This window comes from Gymnoscopelus braueri (assembly GCF_963280865.1).
Source record: "Gymnoscopelus braueri genome assembly, chromosome: 6".
Classification (NCBI taxonomy): domain Eukaryota; kingdom Metazoa; phylum Chordata; class Actinopteri; order Myctophiformes; family Myctophidae; genus Gymnoscopelus; species Gymnoscopelus braueri.
The window spans coordinates 38760759-38780223 of record NC_137607.1 but is presented as its reverse complement, the minus strand read 5'-3'; the positions used below and the strand labels follow the sequence as shown (position 1 = coordinate 38780223).

Genomic DNA, 19465 nt, shown 5'->3' with positions numbered 1-19465 from the left:
GTAGCGCTCTGAATGCACCAGACAGCTCAGAATTATGGTGTTAACTGTATAATTCATATTATTCCACTTTAAAATGTTCTCATGAGGACAATTACTCATCACAGGGCAAAGAGCACTGGGTGGATGGCAGGTTAAAAGGGTTGTGAAAAAGGCTTCTGATAAACAGGCTCACATTGGCTAATTTAATTCCAGAAATGTTTGAATTGGCCAGTTTATAATTTTTCCTTAGACAAAACACAGTAGTGTTATTTCCTGTTTCCAGAAACTCTCTCCGTTCTTCCTTCTTGTATTAACACCCTCTCTTGTTCTCTCCCCCGCTGTGTGTGCGTGTCTGCACTGCAAAGCCCCTGAGAGCTAATTGAACTCTGAGAGTGTTAATATGGACCAGTTAGGGTCCATCAGAGTTAAATGAACGCTCAGGATTTTACAGTGCGTGTGTGTGTTGTGATTGGTGCCCACCGTTGTGCGAGCCCAGCGTACTGGAAGGGCTTAATCACCCGTTGTCATAGTGATGAACTTGGGATCTGTTCACCAATTCGTCCCCTTTTGTGTGCTGTTTGTTCAACAGTCTAATCACTCTTCATGAAATGTATGGTGCTCATTACCAGGCTGAGCTGTATGGTGCTGTATGGTGAAATGTATGGAGTTCATTACCAGGCTGAGCTCCAGGCTCAGTCATAACCACTTTGAAATAAAACAAAATCTTTTTTACTATAAGACGAACTTTGTCATTGTTATGCTGTCAGATGATAAATGCTGAAAAATGACTGACCACTTGCCATCCTTACATTTTGTCATAGAGAAGTATAATTTTATTATTAGTACAAGTTTATATATGCTAGAGGTTCGGGCCGCTACGCGGAGCTCACACCATACGTCGTACCGCCAATCCGACTGATATCAGTCATGCCCTCCCTTAAGCCAATTTAGAAATATATATATATATATATATATATATATATATATTATATACACACACATTTTATTTTATTTTTTACTTATTGGTCAAAACCAGCAATTACGGGCGCACGTATAGGCACCTGACGTTAAACTAACTTTTTTCAGAGTACGCCGTACCCCCAAACAATCAAGCATCATACTTCTGAGGATCATCAACAACCCTCAGACCACAAGAAAAATAAGTTAAAAAAAGAATGGAACAAAGAAGCAAAGAAACAAAGGCAACAAATTACCGCCGTACAGACATAAGCACAGGCGTACTGTATGTGCAGAAGAGAATGAAATAGAAGAGCAAGAACAGAACAAAATCCACAAAAATAATAAACCCATGAAACTGAAAATAGTAATACAAAAATAGACAAAACAAAGCATAAAAACTTCTGGACCACATTAATACAAGTTAAAAAAAGGAAAGGATGTATTTTGTTTGAGGCTGAGTTTTATTTGTTTGTCATATATTCTACAGCTATACTTATAGGCTTATTAGCTATAGGTATAGGCTGATGCTTGCAGTGAAATGCTTTTTACAGTAACAGTTACTGTTCATGATAAGGGAAAGAAAAACTACTCAACTCATATGACTCATAATGCAATAAAAAAGAATATATAAAATTGAGTATACACTGTTTAGCTCCTTGAAACGCTAGAGTTATACAGGGTGTTCATTGTACCTACAGTAGGTATATGTACAGTCTAAAGCCTGAAATGCAGATGCATACTAGTACTACTTGGAATGATATAAAATGTATCCTTAGTTTAACTAGAGAATATGTGAACACAGAGTTTTACTGTACGCCAAATACAGGCCTACAGTAAAACTTAGGATTTTACAGTGTATAAAATATATATAACGTGACCTTCTGATCTTTTAATTTGTTTTAATTCTTTCAGAGTCTTTTTGTAACCCGGGACCTGCATGAAAATGTCGGGATTAAGCATTTACTGTCAGGGCCCCTAAACTATGGAACATTCTTCCAGAACAGCACATGTGAGATAATTGAGTATCTAGAATCCACTCTTTTGGACTGGCTTTTCTGTAAACCTTTTATTTTTCAAAATGTACTTTTTCTCTATAGCTAGATTCACTTTGTCTAATTCTTGTTTGTATTATGCTGTTGAATTGTCACAATTGTCTCGCTTTGTAAGTTTGTTGTTTCTTTTATTTATTATTGTGTAAAGCACTTTACTAATTTCGGCTTTGAATGATCCAAACACTGTTATACTGATGTTACTGTGACTTGAAACAACTCCAAGAAGGGAAATTCCAAATACAGTATGTGCCCATCATTGTCTTTGTGAATGTGAAAATACAGGGGATTATGAATCGTTCCGAATAATACATATTCCTGAACTCTGGCATCCTGTTTTGTTGAAGGTTGTTGAAGATGGAGGGTGATCTAATTCCTCTATAAGACTATTTTGGGTCATAATTAATGTGGGGAAAGGACACTCAGGATGCACACACTTCACAGCTTATATAAGAGCAAGTGAAGTATGACTAATTTCCATCTTTCAGACCTTACTCAAGGGACAGCAGAGGGCGATATAGACACAGCAAAATCCAAAGTCTTCATCAGGCCGCCTAACTCTAGACCATTAGGGGTACATTTTGTACACTTTCTGAGATAGATAAAGACTTCAGATTTTACTGTCTTTAGTTTTCTGAAATTGTTTGGTGCCAAGACAAACTTCAGTGAATAATTATTTTCTACAGCACACAGTGATTGGATTTTTACATGGTAAACGGTCACTGGCGAAAGAAGGACAACATGATTGTCAAGTTGCACTGACAGAAATCAATTTAAAGGACTTTTAGTCTTTCTAAAATCTGTTGGGTGGAAGCATTGTAGCCAAAACTGGAAATGGAAAAAGACCAAGCGTTCCAATGGATCCATAGTTATTATTGAGTCACAAGCTCTTGTTAATACTTTTCATTGGTTCAATATCATAAAACCCACCGACACACAAAATGTGTCTAAAATAGCAAAAACTAAAAGTTGTTGAAATAAGAAGATACAAGGTTTCTGCCCGACAGCAATACATAGAATCGGATTATCAAAAGAGGCCTCATAGAACTCCTGTAGAGGTAGCAAATTGAAAAATGTGTGAGAACGTTTTCAGTGATGAATATTGATGGCATAGCCAGAGGCGATGTCAACATAACATGATGATGATGATGGCCAGTAGTGGAAAGTACATTTACTTAAGTACTGTACTTAAGTAAAATGTTGAGGTATTTTTACTTTACTGGAGTATTTCCAATGTTCAGTACTTTTACTTCTACTCCACTACATCTCAGAGGCAAATATTATAATTTTACTCCACTACAATTACTTTGTAGTGGAGTCCCACAAATATTGCCCACATATATTGACATTTGTGGGCTTAAAATAATTGTTTTCTTTAGTGTTGTCAAAAATATTATATATTATTATAAAAGAAAATCAAAAGAAAGACATGCTGTGTCATCACTAATAATAAACAAATTGGGTCTATATTTGTTATGAAGACATTGGAAGGTGTCTGTTGATTAGAGTATCATTAATTGAGGAATTCTTGAGGTGCTACATTTATTGAAAACATAGGCTATGTAGCCACATTTTGTAGCTGGTGAGACAACTTTAGTTACTAGTTACTTTAGGTAGGTAGGTAGGTAGGTAGGTAGGTAGGTACTTTATTCATCCCCGAGGGGAAATTAAGGTGTTACAGCAACTCTCATAGAGACATCAATAAAAACACATTAATAAAAAAAAACATCTAAAATAGGCATCTAGGCATTGTCAACCTACAATATTAAAAAAATGACAGACAAATTGGGCGGACTGGCCATTTGCCAAAATATTTTTGCTCCCGTTTTAGGATTATTACGGTCATTTCCGGGTCGCGCGGCCCAATTATGAGTTACGTTAATGTTTTGGCTGGGATGCTTTCCAGCAGTGGCCTCGGTGCGGCTGCAGAGTTCATGTGCAACCTCCCCCCCCCGTTGACAAAACGGACACACACCAAAGGAGCTGAGCCTCCTCAGGAAGTAAAACACATCTGTGTTCCCAGTCCAGTCCAGTTTGTTGTCCAACTTGTCCAATTGCACGCCCAGATATTTGTAGCTCTAGACCACCTCCACATCCTCTCCCTCGATGGACACAGGAGACAGGGGGGAGCCCCCTTCCTCCTAAAATCCACCACCATCTCCTTTGTTTTGGCAATGTTGAGTGGTTCGATGTCTTCACAACATGATGATTGACGATATCATCATAACATGATGATGACATCACAGGGGCGTGCAGGGCCATTTCAGGACTCTCTGCTTGCTAGCTGCAGAACGATACAGGATTCTCTCTGTGTGACTGACTGAACTACTACAAGAGAAACACCTACTAAACGTACTGAATGTAGGCTACACACCAACAAATGTGCCTAAAATAGCAGATCTACGGCTATTTTTGGAAGTATAAATCAGGCTTTTACTGTAGCACATGCTGTAGTAGGCTATTTCAGTTCACTTAAAGCTGCACTATGTAACTTTCCCTTTGTGCCCCAGATTTGAACCCGGTTTCCAGCGCAAGTCCTGTCATTTTTACCTTTGAGCTAATAGAACCTGCCTGCTTGCCCAGGGGAATTAAATCTTGACCATCAGGTCAAAATTCATGTCAGTTCCTGCTAGGTGAGACATGACCTTTGACACGATCTAAATGTCTCAATAGAAGAGCAGGGAGACAAAATACAACCACCCAATTGTATAAGTTATATTGTATTAACATACTCTACCATACAGATTGGATAAATTACATTTTATTCATTAAAAAAGTTACATAGTGCCACTTTAATTCTTCTACAGAATTTTTGCATGTAGAATACAGAAAAGAACACATTATTGTACAATGGAAAACTATATAGGAATTAGGCTGTATCATAAATGTTAAGTATTTCCATTTCTGGTGAACTCTTCTTGCAGTTGAAAACTAAACCCTAGAGGGAAGCAAATAGCTACTGTATTGTTTGTGATGGGCTACATAAGCTTGATTCAAAATTCTACTTCTATGTACATCAGAGTAAAATTCCAAAACATTTTTTGCAATATAATAGAAAATAAAATAAAATAAAATGAAGCAATCTTCAAACGGAAAACAGGAAAAAAGAGTCTACTGTACATTGGATTCCAGTCTACAGTTTATCTTGACTTTTCTGCATCCGGCCCGATATCAACATGGGGTTTCCTTTGTGCATTCTGTGTCCCAAGCACCCGTATGGCCTTGTGAAGGCGATACATGGCATATGTGGTTGCAAGAATGAGAAACACGCCTAATGCTAACAGAAGGACATGGCAAACCATGAGAAACCCAGTCAAGGCTTCATCTGAAGGCAGAGTCCACACATACACCCAGCCCCGGTGACGGTTATTATGTACATACGCAGGCCCCTGCTCAACCACCAGTTTGTCATTGAAAGGATGGGCCAAGAAGTGAGTGGGATACTTGTCAGTAATGATCTCAGTATCATCAGGGATAAGCAACTCAGGTACACTAGTATGTAGATTCCCGAGAGTTGGAGATGTTGATGGCGTTGCTTTGGTGACCTTTGACCTCGTGGTTGGTGGTGGTGTTGAGGTGGTTGACAATGTTGGTTTAGTGGCTGAAACATATTCTGCTGTTGTTGCTTTTTTCAGTGTGGAAGCAGCAGGGGTGGTAGGTGGTGGATCAGTGTGACTCGATGTGTGATATGTTGAAGGAAAGTATGTCGTTTTGAAACTTGTGATTGTTGTAGCTTCACACTTAAGAAATTCCTCATCATTAAGAGATCCAAGTGTGCGAAGCATGTAGTAAATTGGACTAAGACAGAGTACATTATCTTCATCCTGAACCACTCTTTGATTGCGCCTTATCCATCCTGCAATACCTCTGATGCTACAGGTACAGTCCCACGGGTTGCCACTCAGTGTAAGAGCCTGCAATCCTACATTTGAAGAGAAAATGTTCCCTGGAAGAGTCCTGAGATTGTTGCGCTTCAGGTCCAGGGTAGACAATCCTCTGAGGTACTTGAAGATGTTTTCATTTAGAAACTGGAGCTTATTGTCTTGCAATAACAATGTTGGCAATGTGGTCAGTTTGGAGAACAGGTCTGGGTGTAGGTTCTGGAGGTCATTGGACTTCAGGGAGAGCTTTTGAAGTTTTGGAAGGCAGCAGAACAGGCCTAAAGGCAATTCTCTTAACTTGTTATTGAGATGGAAGTTGAGCCTCAACAGCCCCGTCATGTTTGCAAACAGATTGCCAGGAACAGTGGTGAGGTTGGTGAAAAAAAGATAGAATTCTTCCATGTCAGGCATGTAACCCATCAGCTCATCTGGGAGAGATAATAGTGGGTTTTGGTAAAGGGTGAGCTTACTTAGCTTGGGCATGTTGTAAAAACTCTTCTCTGGGACGCCGGTAAACTGGTTGGAGGACAGAGTAAGGATCTTGAGATTTCCCAGGGACCAGAACAGCTCGGCTGGAAGGCTGGTGATGTGATTATTGTGGATTTTGAGTTCCTCAAGGTTAGCAAGTTCATCAAAAGCCCCAGCTTCCAGTACCTCCAACTGGTTGTGGTAGAGCATGAGTTTCTCAAGACGAGTCAAGGCGTGAAAGATGGTGGGCGGGAGCGTCCTCATGAAATTTCTACCAAGGTTCAGAAAAGTGAGGTTAGTCAGGCTGTTGAAAACATCTGGGGCCAGGCTTGTGATTCTGTTGCTGTTGAGGTCTAGATCCAACAAACCCTCAATTCCTTCAAACATCACTGGTGAAATGGTCTCTAATTGATTCCCATCTAAATGGAGCTGCTGCAGTACGACTAATGGGCTGAACACCCGAGCAGGAAGGCTGGAGAGATCATTGGAGGACAGCTTGACAGACTTGAGCTGTGAAGCAACATGGAAGGCTTGAGGGTGGATTGTGTGTAGGTGGCTGTGGGTTAGGCCAAAACGCAACATGAGGTCCAGGTTTGATAGACTCTCCTCATTTATGACGTTCATGTTTGTGCCATTGAGAAACAATAAGTATGTGTGGACATCCATTGGTTTGGGTACATCTGTGACGCTGGAACCAACACACAGGACAGCACCAGCTGGAGTACACCTGCAGCTACTGGGACAGACCTTGCTACAAGTCAGATATGGCAGTGTAGAAAGGAGGAGTACCAGCCACATGGTCCCTGTTGAATCAAAACGGATACAAATATTTAATCACACAAGTTGTTTGTTTTGATGTTTCCCTTGCCCATACGAATGTCATTTGATTTGGTTGCTGTCTTTTTGTGGAATCAATAAATACATTTAATACAAAAATCAAACGTCCTTGATATTGTCCAGTTAATATTGTCTCATAACTTAACATAACATTGATTTCAAACTGAGATTTCTTTCTGCTAACATAGCCTACACACTATTGCGATATGAACTTGGGATGCATAAAGTGCAAAAAACAAAGTCCAAATCGTTAGCTAATTATTTGGAATAGAAACAAAACATTCTACTTGCCTCTTGAGTACGGATCCATCACTGGCTGCTTTGTATGATATTGTTATGTCTTTCTCTACGACAATATGAGTGGCACAGAGGATGCACGCATCATTTCCTTTTACTTATCTTAGTGCTTAGTCCACACAATGCGGGTCTCTGCTCCAGCCTGAGGTCTGTGGTTTGATCTGGTCTTAGTGAGATAATACCCATGGTTGTAGTCAGACATTCATGAGGTTTTGTGGAAGGCTCTCTTGGTCATGCAACAATACACTGTGATAGTGTACATTATTCTCTTCACAACATGTAACTTTGTTACCAGGAATTGGCTTTGGTTACGGTGCTACATGAAACGTACACAATAGCAATACGAAAGACAGACATTGACAGGACAATGCAAACAACGTCAACCTTAGATATCTGATATTTGAAGTCAGCAGTTCAGTTCAAGTTGTACAAAAGCTCATTCTGTGCAGACAGTTCTGCAGAGCAGGGGAAAGAAAGCTGCCTTTGTGACATGAAGATCAAACACAGATGCTCATATTGACATTTGTGGGCTTAAAATAATTGTTTTCTTTAGTGTTGTCAAAAATCTAAAGAGAGACATGCTGTGTCATCATTTTTGTACATAGTGGTATTTTTTCTCTGTATTTTTATGTTGATTTTTGAACTGTTTGGTTGCTACTATATATGTCTATGAAATTAATTCAAGGACCCCAACAGAAACAAGTCAGCAAGGATTTTTTTGGTCGGACCTTTTAGACAAAAGTATTATAAATGTAACTGTGTTGTTTTACATTATTTTGCATAATAAAAATTTCAATCAAAATCAATCAATCAATCGCTAATAATAATCACATACAAATTGGTTTATGGGTTTATATTTCTATTACAAAAAGGATGAAATCAAGAAACCTAATTGCTATGAGGTGCTACATTTATTGAAAACACATATGTAGCCTGAGAACACATTTTGTAGCTGGTGAGTCACTTGTTTCAAAGCAAAAGTGGGCACTTGCTGCTGTTTTGAGCAGTGAATACATTGTATGTCAATATCACATGCTGCTGTTTTCCTCCTGTATGATTTATAGCCCGATCACAACAGCTGTCCTTTTGTTTAGAGTGATCCATTCTATGACTCAGCTTCTATAGAAACTTCAAAAATGCTTTGTCAACTGAATATACAGTATGTCATTTATATTGTATTTTAACTGACAGTGTTGCTGTAGTGCTGTCAGTATTTCCTGCATTCAGGAAATATTCCCTTTTTTTATTTCATCTGAAAAATGGTAAGACCGGTTATGGTAATAAAAGAATAGGAAGGAATCATGGAATAGTGAAATAATAATGTAATTTTCCTTTCCTTTCTTTTGGAGTTATTATATTTTCTTTTAGTTCATTGAGATTTTTCTTGAAGTACAGAAATGTACGATATAATGATAATGTATGATAGACAGACAGACAGACAGACAGACAGACAGACGGTATGCTTCAGAGACATCATTTTCATTGCCTGTCAACAAAGAACAACTTTGCAAACCACAGCTATGCAAAGCAGAATCAAATGCTGCACAAACAAATACAACAAATGATGTTCTTGTTTGTTGGACACGTTGAAGATTGATTGAAGACACCTGACAATGGGAATAAATAGGGAAACCCTTTTCCCCCTTCAAGTTATGTTTCTGACTTTGAGAGTTTGCTTTTCAAAAGAGAGGCTTACTGGATTTATTCTATGAATAACCTTGCCCCCAATAGCTTTAATGATGCCTGTGGCATCTTCCCATCTTTGTCTCCTGTTTATTTACCTGTGTATTTTTCTCTATAATATGTATTATTTTCTATATTGTTTTCTAAATGGATTATTTTCAAATTATTTTAGATTTTACTTGTGATATACTGTACTGTAAAGCCTGGTGTCATAAACATCTGTATATTGATATATAAAATATGTGTGTGTGTGTGTGTGTGTGTGTGTGTGTGTGTGTGTGTGTGTGTGTGTGTGTGTGTGAGTGTGAGTGTGAGTGTGAGTGTGTGTGTGTGTGAGTGTGAGTGTGTCACCACTGAGAACACAGTTCGTAGTGAGTCACTTATTTAAAAGCAAAAGTGGACACTTTCTTTCCCGCTGCTGTTTTGGGCAGTGAATACATGTCATGTCAACGTCACATGCCGAAGCCATTCTCCTCCTCCTGTATTATTCAGATAGCCTTGTCATAACAGCTGTGCCATTGTGATATAAGACCCATACTATGACTCAGCTTGCACAGAACCTTCCAAAATGTTTGCGGAATATATGTGTCATTGTATTTTATCTGGCAGTGTTATTGTAGTGAAATGTTTCCTGACTTCCAGAAACACTTTTTCCCATAATTGATGGCATCTTAAAAAATGTAAGACCAGTTATGGTAATTACAATCATATTGGAATAGTGGAATACACTTAATATTTTGTATATTATAGTGTATTATAATAATAATAATAATACTTATATAATATTTAATCAAGATGTATTTATTGATAAACATTTACATATCATTTGAGTAATAGTATTATATATGTTCACTAGCTGTGTGTGTGTGTGTGTGTGTGTGTGTGTGTGTGTGTGTGTGTGTGTGTGTGTGTGTGTGTGTGTGTGTGTGTGTGTGTGTGTGTGTGTGTGTGTGTGTGTGTGTGTGTGTGTGTGTGTGTATATTACATATTTTTAAATATATAAGCTATTTAAGGAGTTAGGAGCTTTAGTCGTGGAAAACAGGCTGTCACCATAACGAGCAAGTGTTACTTTTATAAAAAATTAAATGAGAAGTTCCATTTACATATTCACACAGTAACTTTATTTTCTTTATAAAATAAAGGGCAGTACATTCCTCAAAGCAATTGCATGTTCTGTGATGTTTTTTGTCAGGTATGAAGTACAAAAAGAAAATCTTAATAAACACTAGAGGGCGACATAATAGCACATGATCTGTACCAAATTAGGGTCTTTGATCTATGTACATTGTCTTATATGGTAAGGATTATTTCCAGTAGCTGTCTCAGTTGTCAAGTATAGAAGTCACAACCGAAACTCAAGTATTCCCAGTTAATAATCAAAGTTTTACAGAAGAATGTTCTTGACTAGAGGAAACAGTCCTTAGACTGCCCAGGCAAACACCTCAATGTAGAATTAATTAAATGACCAATATTGACATAATGTCATAACTTGCTGGAATAGATGCAGTGGGGGTTTACAAGTGGTGTTTTATGTCATGTCATGTGAGTCTTAAGGCTATGTTGGATTCTGCAGCTTGACTTGACCACTGTCATCTTTTTCTCTCTCTCTCTCTCTCTCTCTCTCTCTCTGTCTCTCTCCAGGGTCAGTTCAGACACAGTACTTCCAGAAACAAGCTGTAGACCAGAAGATACAATTTAGACACAAAACAATAATGGAAATGCTATTGACATTTTGAATACAAACCAAAACTAAGAGCATATTGTCTTATCAAGATTCTATAGCCCAGAACCATATCTATCCATATCTATACCATTGCCATATCTATCCAAAAGTCAAAGATCATTCTGTGCTCAGTAACACTCAGGTACTGCTAACATAGTGTACACACCAGCAAGATTACCAGCAAGATTTGATTCATTATGGAACTTGGAAGAAATTGAAAATGAAACCTAGTTTCTGTTTTACTGTCCTTTATGATAGATTACGAAATGTACTTTTTAGAACAAAAACATTGTTAAAAAGTCATGTATTTGTGTTAACTCCCTTTGGTTAGATGATCATGAAGGATTTTAATTATGTTTTAGGAAAGGTACTTTCTGTTTGGCAGATTTTAAATGTAAGACATTTTTAATAAATTGATCTTAATTTCAGACATGCATGAAGAAACTTACGTTCACCTCTCTTTTTGGGTAATGATTTGTCATCTGCCAAGACATTGGCTGTGATGTCACTGTCCATCTCCAGATTCTCTCTTAGAGCCTGCAGCTAAATACAAAGATCACAATTCTCTCTGCATCTTACAGTAAGTAGGCTAGTATGTTGAAGCAAAAGTGATAAAAGTACACATTTGAAAAAACACAAGAAGATGACAAATACATTGGTATGAAAGATACAAACTACAATAAATACATGAATAAAAAGAAAATGTACATGCAAATGGAATGGACAGCAAAATATGAGAGAGGATGAAAAATACATTGCCAAGAAAAACAAGAACAAAACAAAAGAAAATCAATATTACAAGCAAAAATTTTGTAGCCGAAAAAATATATAAAGATGCTTTGAAGATATGTAACAAACAAGTAAATAGCCCTGAAGTAATAATGAAATCCCACCTGTGCATGCGTTCGTGCGTTCGTGCGTGCACGCCTGCGTGTGAGTCTGTGTGTGCTGTAGTGGTCTAGTGATAATCCAGTGCCCACTATCACTAATATATTCTATAATAATGGATGTTGAGGAGGGAAACGGAAATTAATCATGATGCCCACATTCCAGTCCTAATTACTATGAAAGGCTATGCATATAATGAATAGTGAAGTAAGACTTTGTTCCCTTCCCTCTCAGTATAATCAGCAACTACACGTTAATTGAATAGGTCAAAAGAAATGACATTCAGGGGTCTAAGGTAAGGTAGAATAGCCTTACCTCTTCTAACTCCGCTATTTTATTGGACAGCTCAAGACCTGCGGAGAAGAAAAACAGCTACCATCTGTCCAGAGTATGTGTCATTTCATCACTTTCACTCTTTCTATTTCATGATATCTTACCCAGAGCGTCATTCCTCTGGTGAGGGGCAAAGCCTCTATGTAATAACAGCGCTAGAATTTTGCTCTCTGTGCCTGTGTCATCTTTCAGATTTAAAATGTGGTTTCCTGCAAATGGAGAATAAATACATTTAAAACTATATTTTACAGCAAACAAATCAAGTATTTACCCAAATAGGTGTTTTCTCTCAGCCAGTTTTTTTATCAAAATTGTGAACTTTTAACTACAATAAAATGTTTACACTCTCAAAACTCATGAACACAGGAACGAACGGTTTACCAGTGGTTTTAAAGGGATAGTTCACCCCCAAAATGACATTTTTTCTATCGATTAGTCACCCCATGGAGACTTGAATGAATGGATTTTTTTTTGTTTTTGTCCCATTCCTAAGCCAATAATTTGATGACCGGCAGCGGTTCCGGTAGGAGACACAAAGAGTCTCCTTTGTGTCTCCTATATACCGGAACCGCTGCCTACCGGTCCGCTGGTCATCAAATTATTGGTTTAGGAATGCGACAAAAACAAAAAAAATATCCATGAATTCAAGTCTCTTGACTAATCGATAGGAAAAAAGTATTTTTTTGTGTGAACTATCCCTTTAAGTCCATCAGTGCCCTCGAGCACCCTCAGCAATTATACAAAGACATTTTGTCATTATGGTAAGTCAAATCAAACCTCGTCATACTTGTACATGTACTGTACCCACCAGAGTTGAATATGCTCCTCCCCTCTGTGATGAGCGCTCCCTGCAGCAGCAACAAGCCCAGGAGTCCTAAGCAGCAATTCACAGATGTAAACCTATCCATGGCACTACAAGTTGTGGTCTGAACAAGTGCTTCTCGATGAACTTTCCCTCAAGCAAGGTAAGCGATCCACTGCCTTTGGGTCCTTCACGGTGAGACATTTATATCCCCTCAGGGCAACTGGGAGGAGTTGAGGCAGGAGGGGCTGACCAGCCCTCTGGCACACTTAATCAATAGTCAGTCACCATTGTCAATAGGCCACCTATTTTAGTCGACCATGTTGTGTCTTTGTGAAATATGACGATTCTGATGTTGCATCGGGGGCCAGTAACCCTACATCATGGTGACAGGGGGGGTGGGGGTCACATGAAGCATGAGGGTATTCAATCAGCCAGTTATTTATGAGAAGCCACAGTCAGATGTTCTTGGCACTTGTGGCACACGTGACTGCATTTCGTTTACATTAATTAGTTCCTTAAATAGGTCCAAGGGAGCGTCTTAGACGGGGGAAGAAGGAGCAAAGTGGATTGATTCTATCCCTGAGTCCTTAGCCCGAGACAGGGTTCTCAGTCTTGTCTGCAGCTTTGATTTGGAGCTGTCAGATCATCCATCAATCACAGAGGCGAGCTCCACCACCCAACCCCATGTTGAGTCCTACTGCAGTGTATGTTAGTGCATCAAGGAAATCACATGTCACATCTCTGTCTGAGTAATGGATCTAGGGAATGAATGAATGAATGAATGAATGAATGAATGAATGTTTCCCATATGTTGTGACACGTCCCTTACAGAGATGGACTCTAGGGGAAATGGGGTGTCTGCCTGGCACTTGGCTGAGTTTGGCTCGTGGCCCCTCGTAAATGTTCTTGGCCGCTGCTCCATTATTCTTCACGACATCTCCGGAGCCAGTTGACAGCTACACATCTCTCATCCCAAAACCGTTCAACCCCTTGCCATTCAGCTTTCAGAAGTAAAGGATCTCAAGGACTTGCTGGAGTGACCCACCACCGTATGATTGAATCCTAAACAGTGTGGAGATGCAACCACACTGGTTTCAATTGGGCAGACAAATGCATAGCATGGATTCCATTCATTTCAGTGTTGCATGAAAATCAACTTGTAGGGACTTGAAACTTGATACAGTAATTCTGCACACTACAAATCCTGTGGTTATTTATCAAAGTGTTGTTTTAATGCATTTTAAAGCTTGATTATATTGCCAAAAACAGACCCTGGAGTAAAGCATTGATTTACGAACTAAAGTCAGATTCTGATTAATTCTTTATTGTCTTCCACAGATGACATTTATTTTCCTGGTCTGTAACACTCAAAATAGGTACGGCTGTAGACAAGACACAATCACAAATCTGTTAGGGTGCAGTTTTTATGCACTGCGGCCAGAGGGGAGGAGGGTGAAGCATGTTGAGGGGGTGTGGCAGGGGTTGTGTGCTACTGTATGTTCAGTGCTCTACAGTATGAATTGTGGCAGTGTCAATGAGGGCTGGGAGGTTGGGAGTGGGGAGGCCAATTATTAACATGGGTTATTGATTTTAGGCTAATTCAGAGGTCCATGACCTGACTGTGAAATTATGTTTGCCCATGATTGACTCAGTTATTCAGTTACATTTTGTAATGTTTTTGTGACTTTGGATAACATTTTAAAACAAGTGCGATTATCTAAAAATAAAGCCATTAACCGGAAAAGTATTCATGTTTTATGTACAATACTGTTCAGGAACAAAGCTGTGAGATGCCAGTGTTGTCTTTTAAACATGAATACATAGCAGTTTATCAGAACAATTGCAAGTTAAAGGAATATTCATAATTTCACTTGGCCACTAAATATAAGTGAAAAAAGCAAGATTTCGAGGGCACTGGACTAAAGGCATGGTAGGCTTATAAAGATTAAATTGTCTAATAGCAATTAGGGGTCTAGTAGTGTGATCATAATATTATTATGGTGGCTATGTAGGTAATGTGTGACTGCAACCATTCCATTGATTGACTTCATGGAACAGAAGACAAATAAATACATCAATACTTTGAGCGGTCAGATCCATTCATTATCTCCACCAGGCTGTGTGTGTGTGTGTGTGTGTGTGTGTGTGTGTGTGTGTGTGTGTGTGTGTGTGTGTGTGTGTGTGTGTGTGTGTGTGTGTGTGTGTGTGTGTGTGTGTGTGTGTGTGTGTGTGTGTGTGTGTGTGTGTGTGTGTGTGTGTCTTGATTTCAGGGATGCATTTGGAACATTAACTCACAGAAATACACCCACCCCAACTATTCATTGACATAGTGAAGGATGTTTACTTTACACATACACTAGGTATTAAAACTGTCTGTACATGGAGCGCAGTTCATTTTATAATTGCCACTAACCAATGGATAAAGTGGATGTGTCAGTGTGCCCTCCATGGTGTAATCTCCCCCAACCCAGTACAGGGCTACACGGATTACATTTTATTAGTCTCTAGGGAAGAGAGTACAATTAAGAACATGCTCACCAGCCAGGATAGATCATTTTTTAGAATGGTCAGGCCTAGAGGTTAAGACCACAACATGTGCTGTTTTGTATGAGAGGAGGAGTGGAGGGAACCAGTGGTATCATTCAAAAACAGACACACCCCAGTGTTTACATACTCCCTTCACGAGACATACAATTACTTTGGACATAAAATTAACATTGCAGGTGAATGGAAGCAAGTTGACAGCATCCTGTTTAATTATACTGCTAGTTTGGACCTGATTGACAGATGTCCACATCCAAAAGAAGGCACTGTGTGAGATTAATAAAACAGTGAGCCTGGTGCGAAAATTGCGAACTTTGGACTCAATTCACACACTTAGTATGACGCTAGTATAATGTCCCATTTAAAGATTAGTCAAAATATTTAAAAAATCACACCCTGTGTGAAGTGGGCGGTGTCTTGCTAGCTAATCACAATACTGAATGGAGTCAACCAATCATGTACAAAAAATTAATACATTTATTGAAACACTCTTTATGAAAGTCATATTCCGATATATATATATACATTGTTGAAAGAAAATCTCTTACAGGTGTCACAAAGATACCAGTTTAAAATAAAATCAATGTAAACACCGAACTTTGGATTGTTCAATTTTTTTTTTTTTTCAATTTTCTCAAACATCTTCCATTTACCGATTATCTTGGCTACTGTGTTCTCAGAAATCTTAACTGCAGCGGCAATTCTTTTGTAAGTTTGGCCAGATCTGTGCTTTGCCACAATTCTGTCTTTGAGCTCTTCTGGAATACCCTTTGATCTTACCATTTTCATTTTATCCTTTTCCTTTTCCTTTTTTGGGTTCTTCTTTACGTTTCCCACCAAGTCTCGACTCTTACATTTATGGATTATGTTGGTAACTGTGTTCTTAGAAATCTTAAGTTTACCTGAAATTCTTCTGTAACCTTGGCCAGATCTGTGCTTTGTCACAATTCCATCTTTAACCTTTTCTGATATATGCTTTGATCTGAAAGGGCCACTTCTAGGAAGACTTTCTATTTTCTTCTCAATATCGGTTTTCCCTTTTCTCATTTCAGCCATAGTGATCTTTGAGTTCTTCTTTACTGTTCTCACGAAATGGACAGTATCTAAGTAATATACTAGTGTCACATCACAGTGGTTTTAGATTAGTTTCGTCATATGTATCACTAGCCAATCACAGCATGTGTCTTGCTAGCTAATCACAATACTGAATGGAGTCAACCAATCATGTACAAAAGATAAATACATTTATTGAAACACTCTTTATGATGGACGAAACCATAACTTAAAAAAAACAAATTTATGGGTTTTTTAAAGTTATGGTTTCTTATATAGGGCTATGCACATGTGTCATGTGACACTGGCCAATCACAGTCCTGAATAGATTGTGTTTGGCCAATCACGGTGCAGGGTTAGGCGGGGTACATTTTTGGCCAATCACAGCGCAGGACAATTGTACAAATTTCCAAACCTCACTTATAGGGGCGGTTTCACCGCCCAGAAATCACACCCAGTGTGAAGTGGGCGGTGTCTTGCTAGCTAATCACAATACTGACTGGAGTCAACCAATCATGTACAAAAAATAAATACATTTATTGAAACACTCTTTATGAAAGTCATATTCCGATGGAAGCTCACTTAAAAGAATGTGTTTTTTTTATACCCTTTCCACCATAGAGGTATAATATAACTAGAGGGCGGATTGCCCCGCCCCCAGCTATCATTTCAATGAATGTGCTCAGTGGCGTTTTGAAGCACCCGGAAACCTGCCGGAAGTAGAATTATTGGTTCGATTTTGTATCCCCATAGAGTTATGAGCATGCGCACTAGTGTCCTTTTTGCGTTCTACGGCAGCCCGTGTGTCAAGGATTGAACGCGAGATATTTATTAAATACACTCGAGATGCATATTTATATGTAAATGCATATGTATGTATGTATAATATGTTTACATATTTATATGTATAAATATAAATATCTGTCAGTATGTTTTGCGCGTGCATGTATTTCTCCCCGCCTGCAGTTCCAGCTTTGGCCACTGGGGTGGCAGCTTCAATGTTTCTCAGCAACTCTGGGGGCTTGCTTTCCACCCACAATGTGTGATTCACTTAAAAAAAACATAAATGTGTTTTTTTTAAGTGCATAGTCCTATTTATAGGGCTATGCACATGTGGCATGTTTCACTTGCCAATCACAGTCCTGAATAGACTGTGATTGGCCAATCACGGTGCAGGGTTAGGGGGGTACACTGGTGGCCAATCACAGCGCAGGATTGGGGGTGCAAATATCCAAACCTCACATATAGGGGCGGTTTCACCGCCCAAAAAGCACATCTACAAGCTCACAAAGTTTTGCAATGCTATGCATTGGGAGCTTTTAGATCGGCAATTTTTTAATGGGAAATTATAAAGGGGGACTTAATTGGTACATATAATGTATGTTTTGTAATAATAATATTAAAAAGTTTTCAAAAAAGTAACTGAAGTGGAGTAAAAAGTGCAATAGGTCTATTTGCCTCTGAAATGTAGGGGAATATTGAAGTAGCCTCTAAAGTAGCCTATTGAAAAGTGGACAAATGCAAGAGGACACTAGTACTTGAGTAAATGTACTTAGTTACTTTCATCACTTTCTACCAGTGTCTAGCTTTAGCTACTCTACCGTCCACATTCTGCAAAGATATAGTGATAGTGATATAGAGTGTCTGACTGTGGAAGATGGCTGCATTTGTAAATGTTTTACGCTAGAGGGAGCAATTAGCCCATGCAGTAGGCTAAATAAATACTGTCAGGACTGGCCTGTCACGTCACATTGTGCATGTGTGTCCCATTGATATTAAGACAGTGTATCCCGTATTTCTGTGTGTGAGCGGGATAGCCATACAAATGAAAAACTATGAATAGAAAATGTAATAGTCACGTTAATGAAGATGCATAAGTAACAAATGCATTTTAATTTAAAAAGAGGGAAAATGCCCCACTAACTATCATGAACCATTTTTCATCTAATCCAGTGGTTTTCCTAGTAGGATCACTTGACATTATTACAATAACAAACCAAATGTCCGAATGCCTCTTCTATCAAATATTATATCCCCACTCACTGTCAGTGTCTATGGTCTCTTGTGCAATTATGACATTTAGAATAGATAATTTAATTTAAACCAATGTTTTCCTATATCAGGGAATACTTTAACTGGATTTGATTCAGTACAGTAGCCTAATTAGCCTAATGAAAGTCAAGTTCGGGGGTCCATGACATAGTAAAGTTTGAAACCAGCGAAATGCAGGTTTACCAAGGGATGCGTAACAGGATAGGTGGGCACCTCGGTAAGGTCTAATATTTCTACAATTGCTACAAATTGCTAAAACAAACAAAAAATGGGGGGCATAAACAAGTTGAAGGATAAAATTAAGTCTGATAATAATGATGTACCGTGCATGTTCACATCTAGCTCCATAAAGAACCTCTCACTCCGCTATACAGCTGGAGTGAGAGGTTCTTTATGGAGCTAGTTCACATCATGTATACGTTACATTACTAAGACCATTTATCAAATATATAATATATAGCCTATTTTTTTTTTTACATTTTGGACAAAATAGCCAATTTTACATCGCGGTGGTAAAAGTAAATGGATTGGATTAAGTAGCCTAATCTAATGAAAGTCAAGTTCGGGGGTCCGTGACACACACAGTAAAGTGTGAAACACCCCAGTACTTAGTGACCACACCACAGGTTCGTTTACCAAGTGACCAGCCTGGCTCTCCGTAGTATAACAGCTGTATCACAGCTGTCAGCTGGGCCAAAAAACGACGCGTTGCTAGTTTGTAGATCTGTTCTTTTTAGCCAGCAAGAGGCGGGGTCAGGGGGGAAGGTAGCAGGGAAGGAGGGATGGGGACTCCCTCTGTCTTTGGTGTTTCGCCCAGGTGGGCGTGGTCATATGCCTAACCCCAAACTTAACCTCATAGAATCTATGCCCCAAAACCACGCCCACCTGGTCGAAACACCAAAGATGGAGGCTC

General features: G+C 38.8%; 1 protein-coding gene across 1 annotated transcript; it reads right to left on the bottom strand.

Moving 5' to 3' along the window:
- Window positions 1-3752: 3752 nt before the first annotated feature.
- On the bottom strand, window positions 3753-7141 carry LOC308087578 (uncharacterized protein). The gene has a single exon (XM_080431536.1). It carries the CDS (start codon window positions 7133-7135, stop codon window positions 5129-5131), a length of 2007 nt encoding a protein of 668 aa, XP_080287662.1. The 5' UTR covers window positions 7136-7141; the 3' UTR covers window positions 3753-5128.
- Between the last annotated feature and the right edge of the window lie 12324 nt (window positions 7142-19465).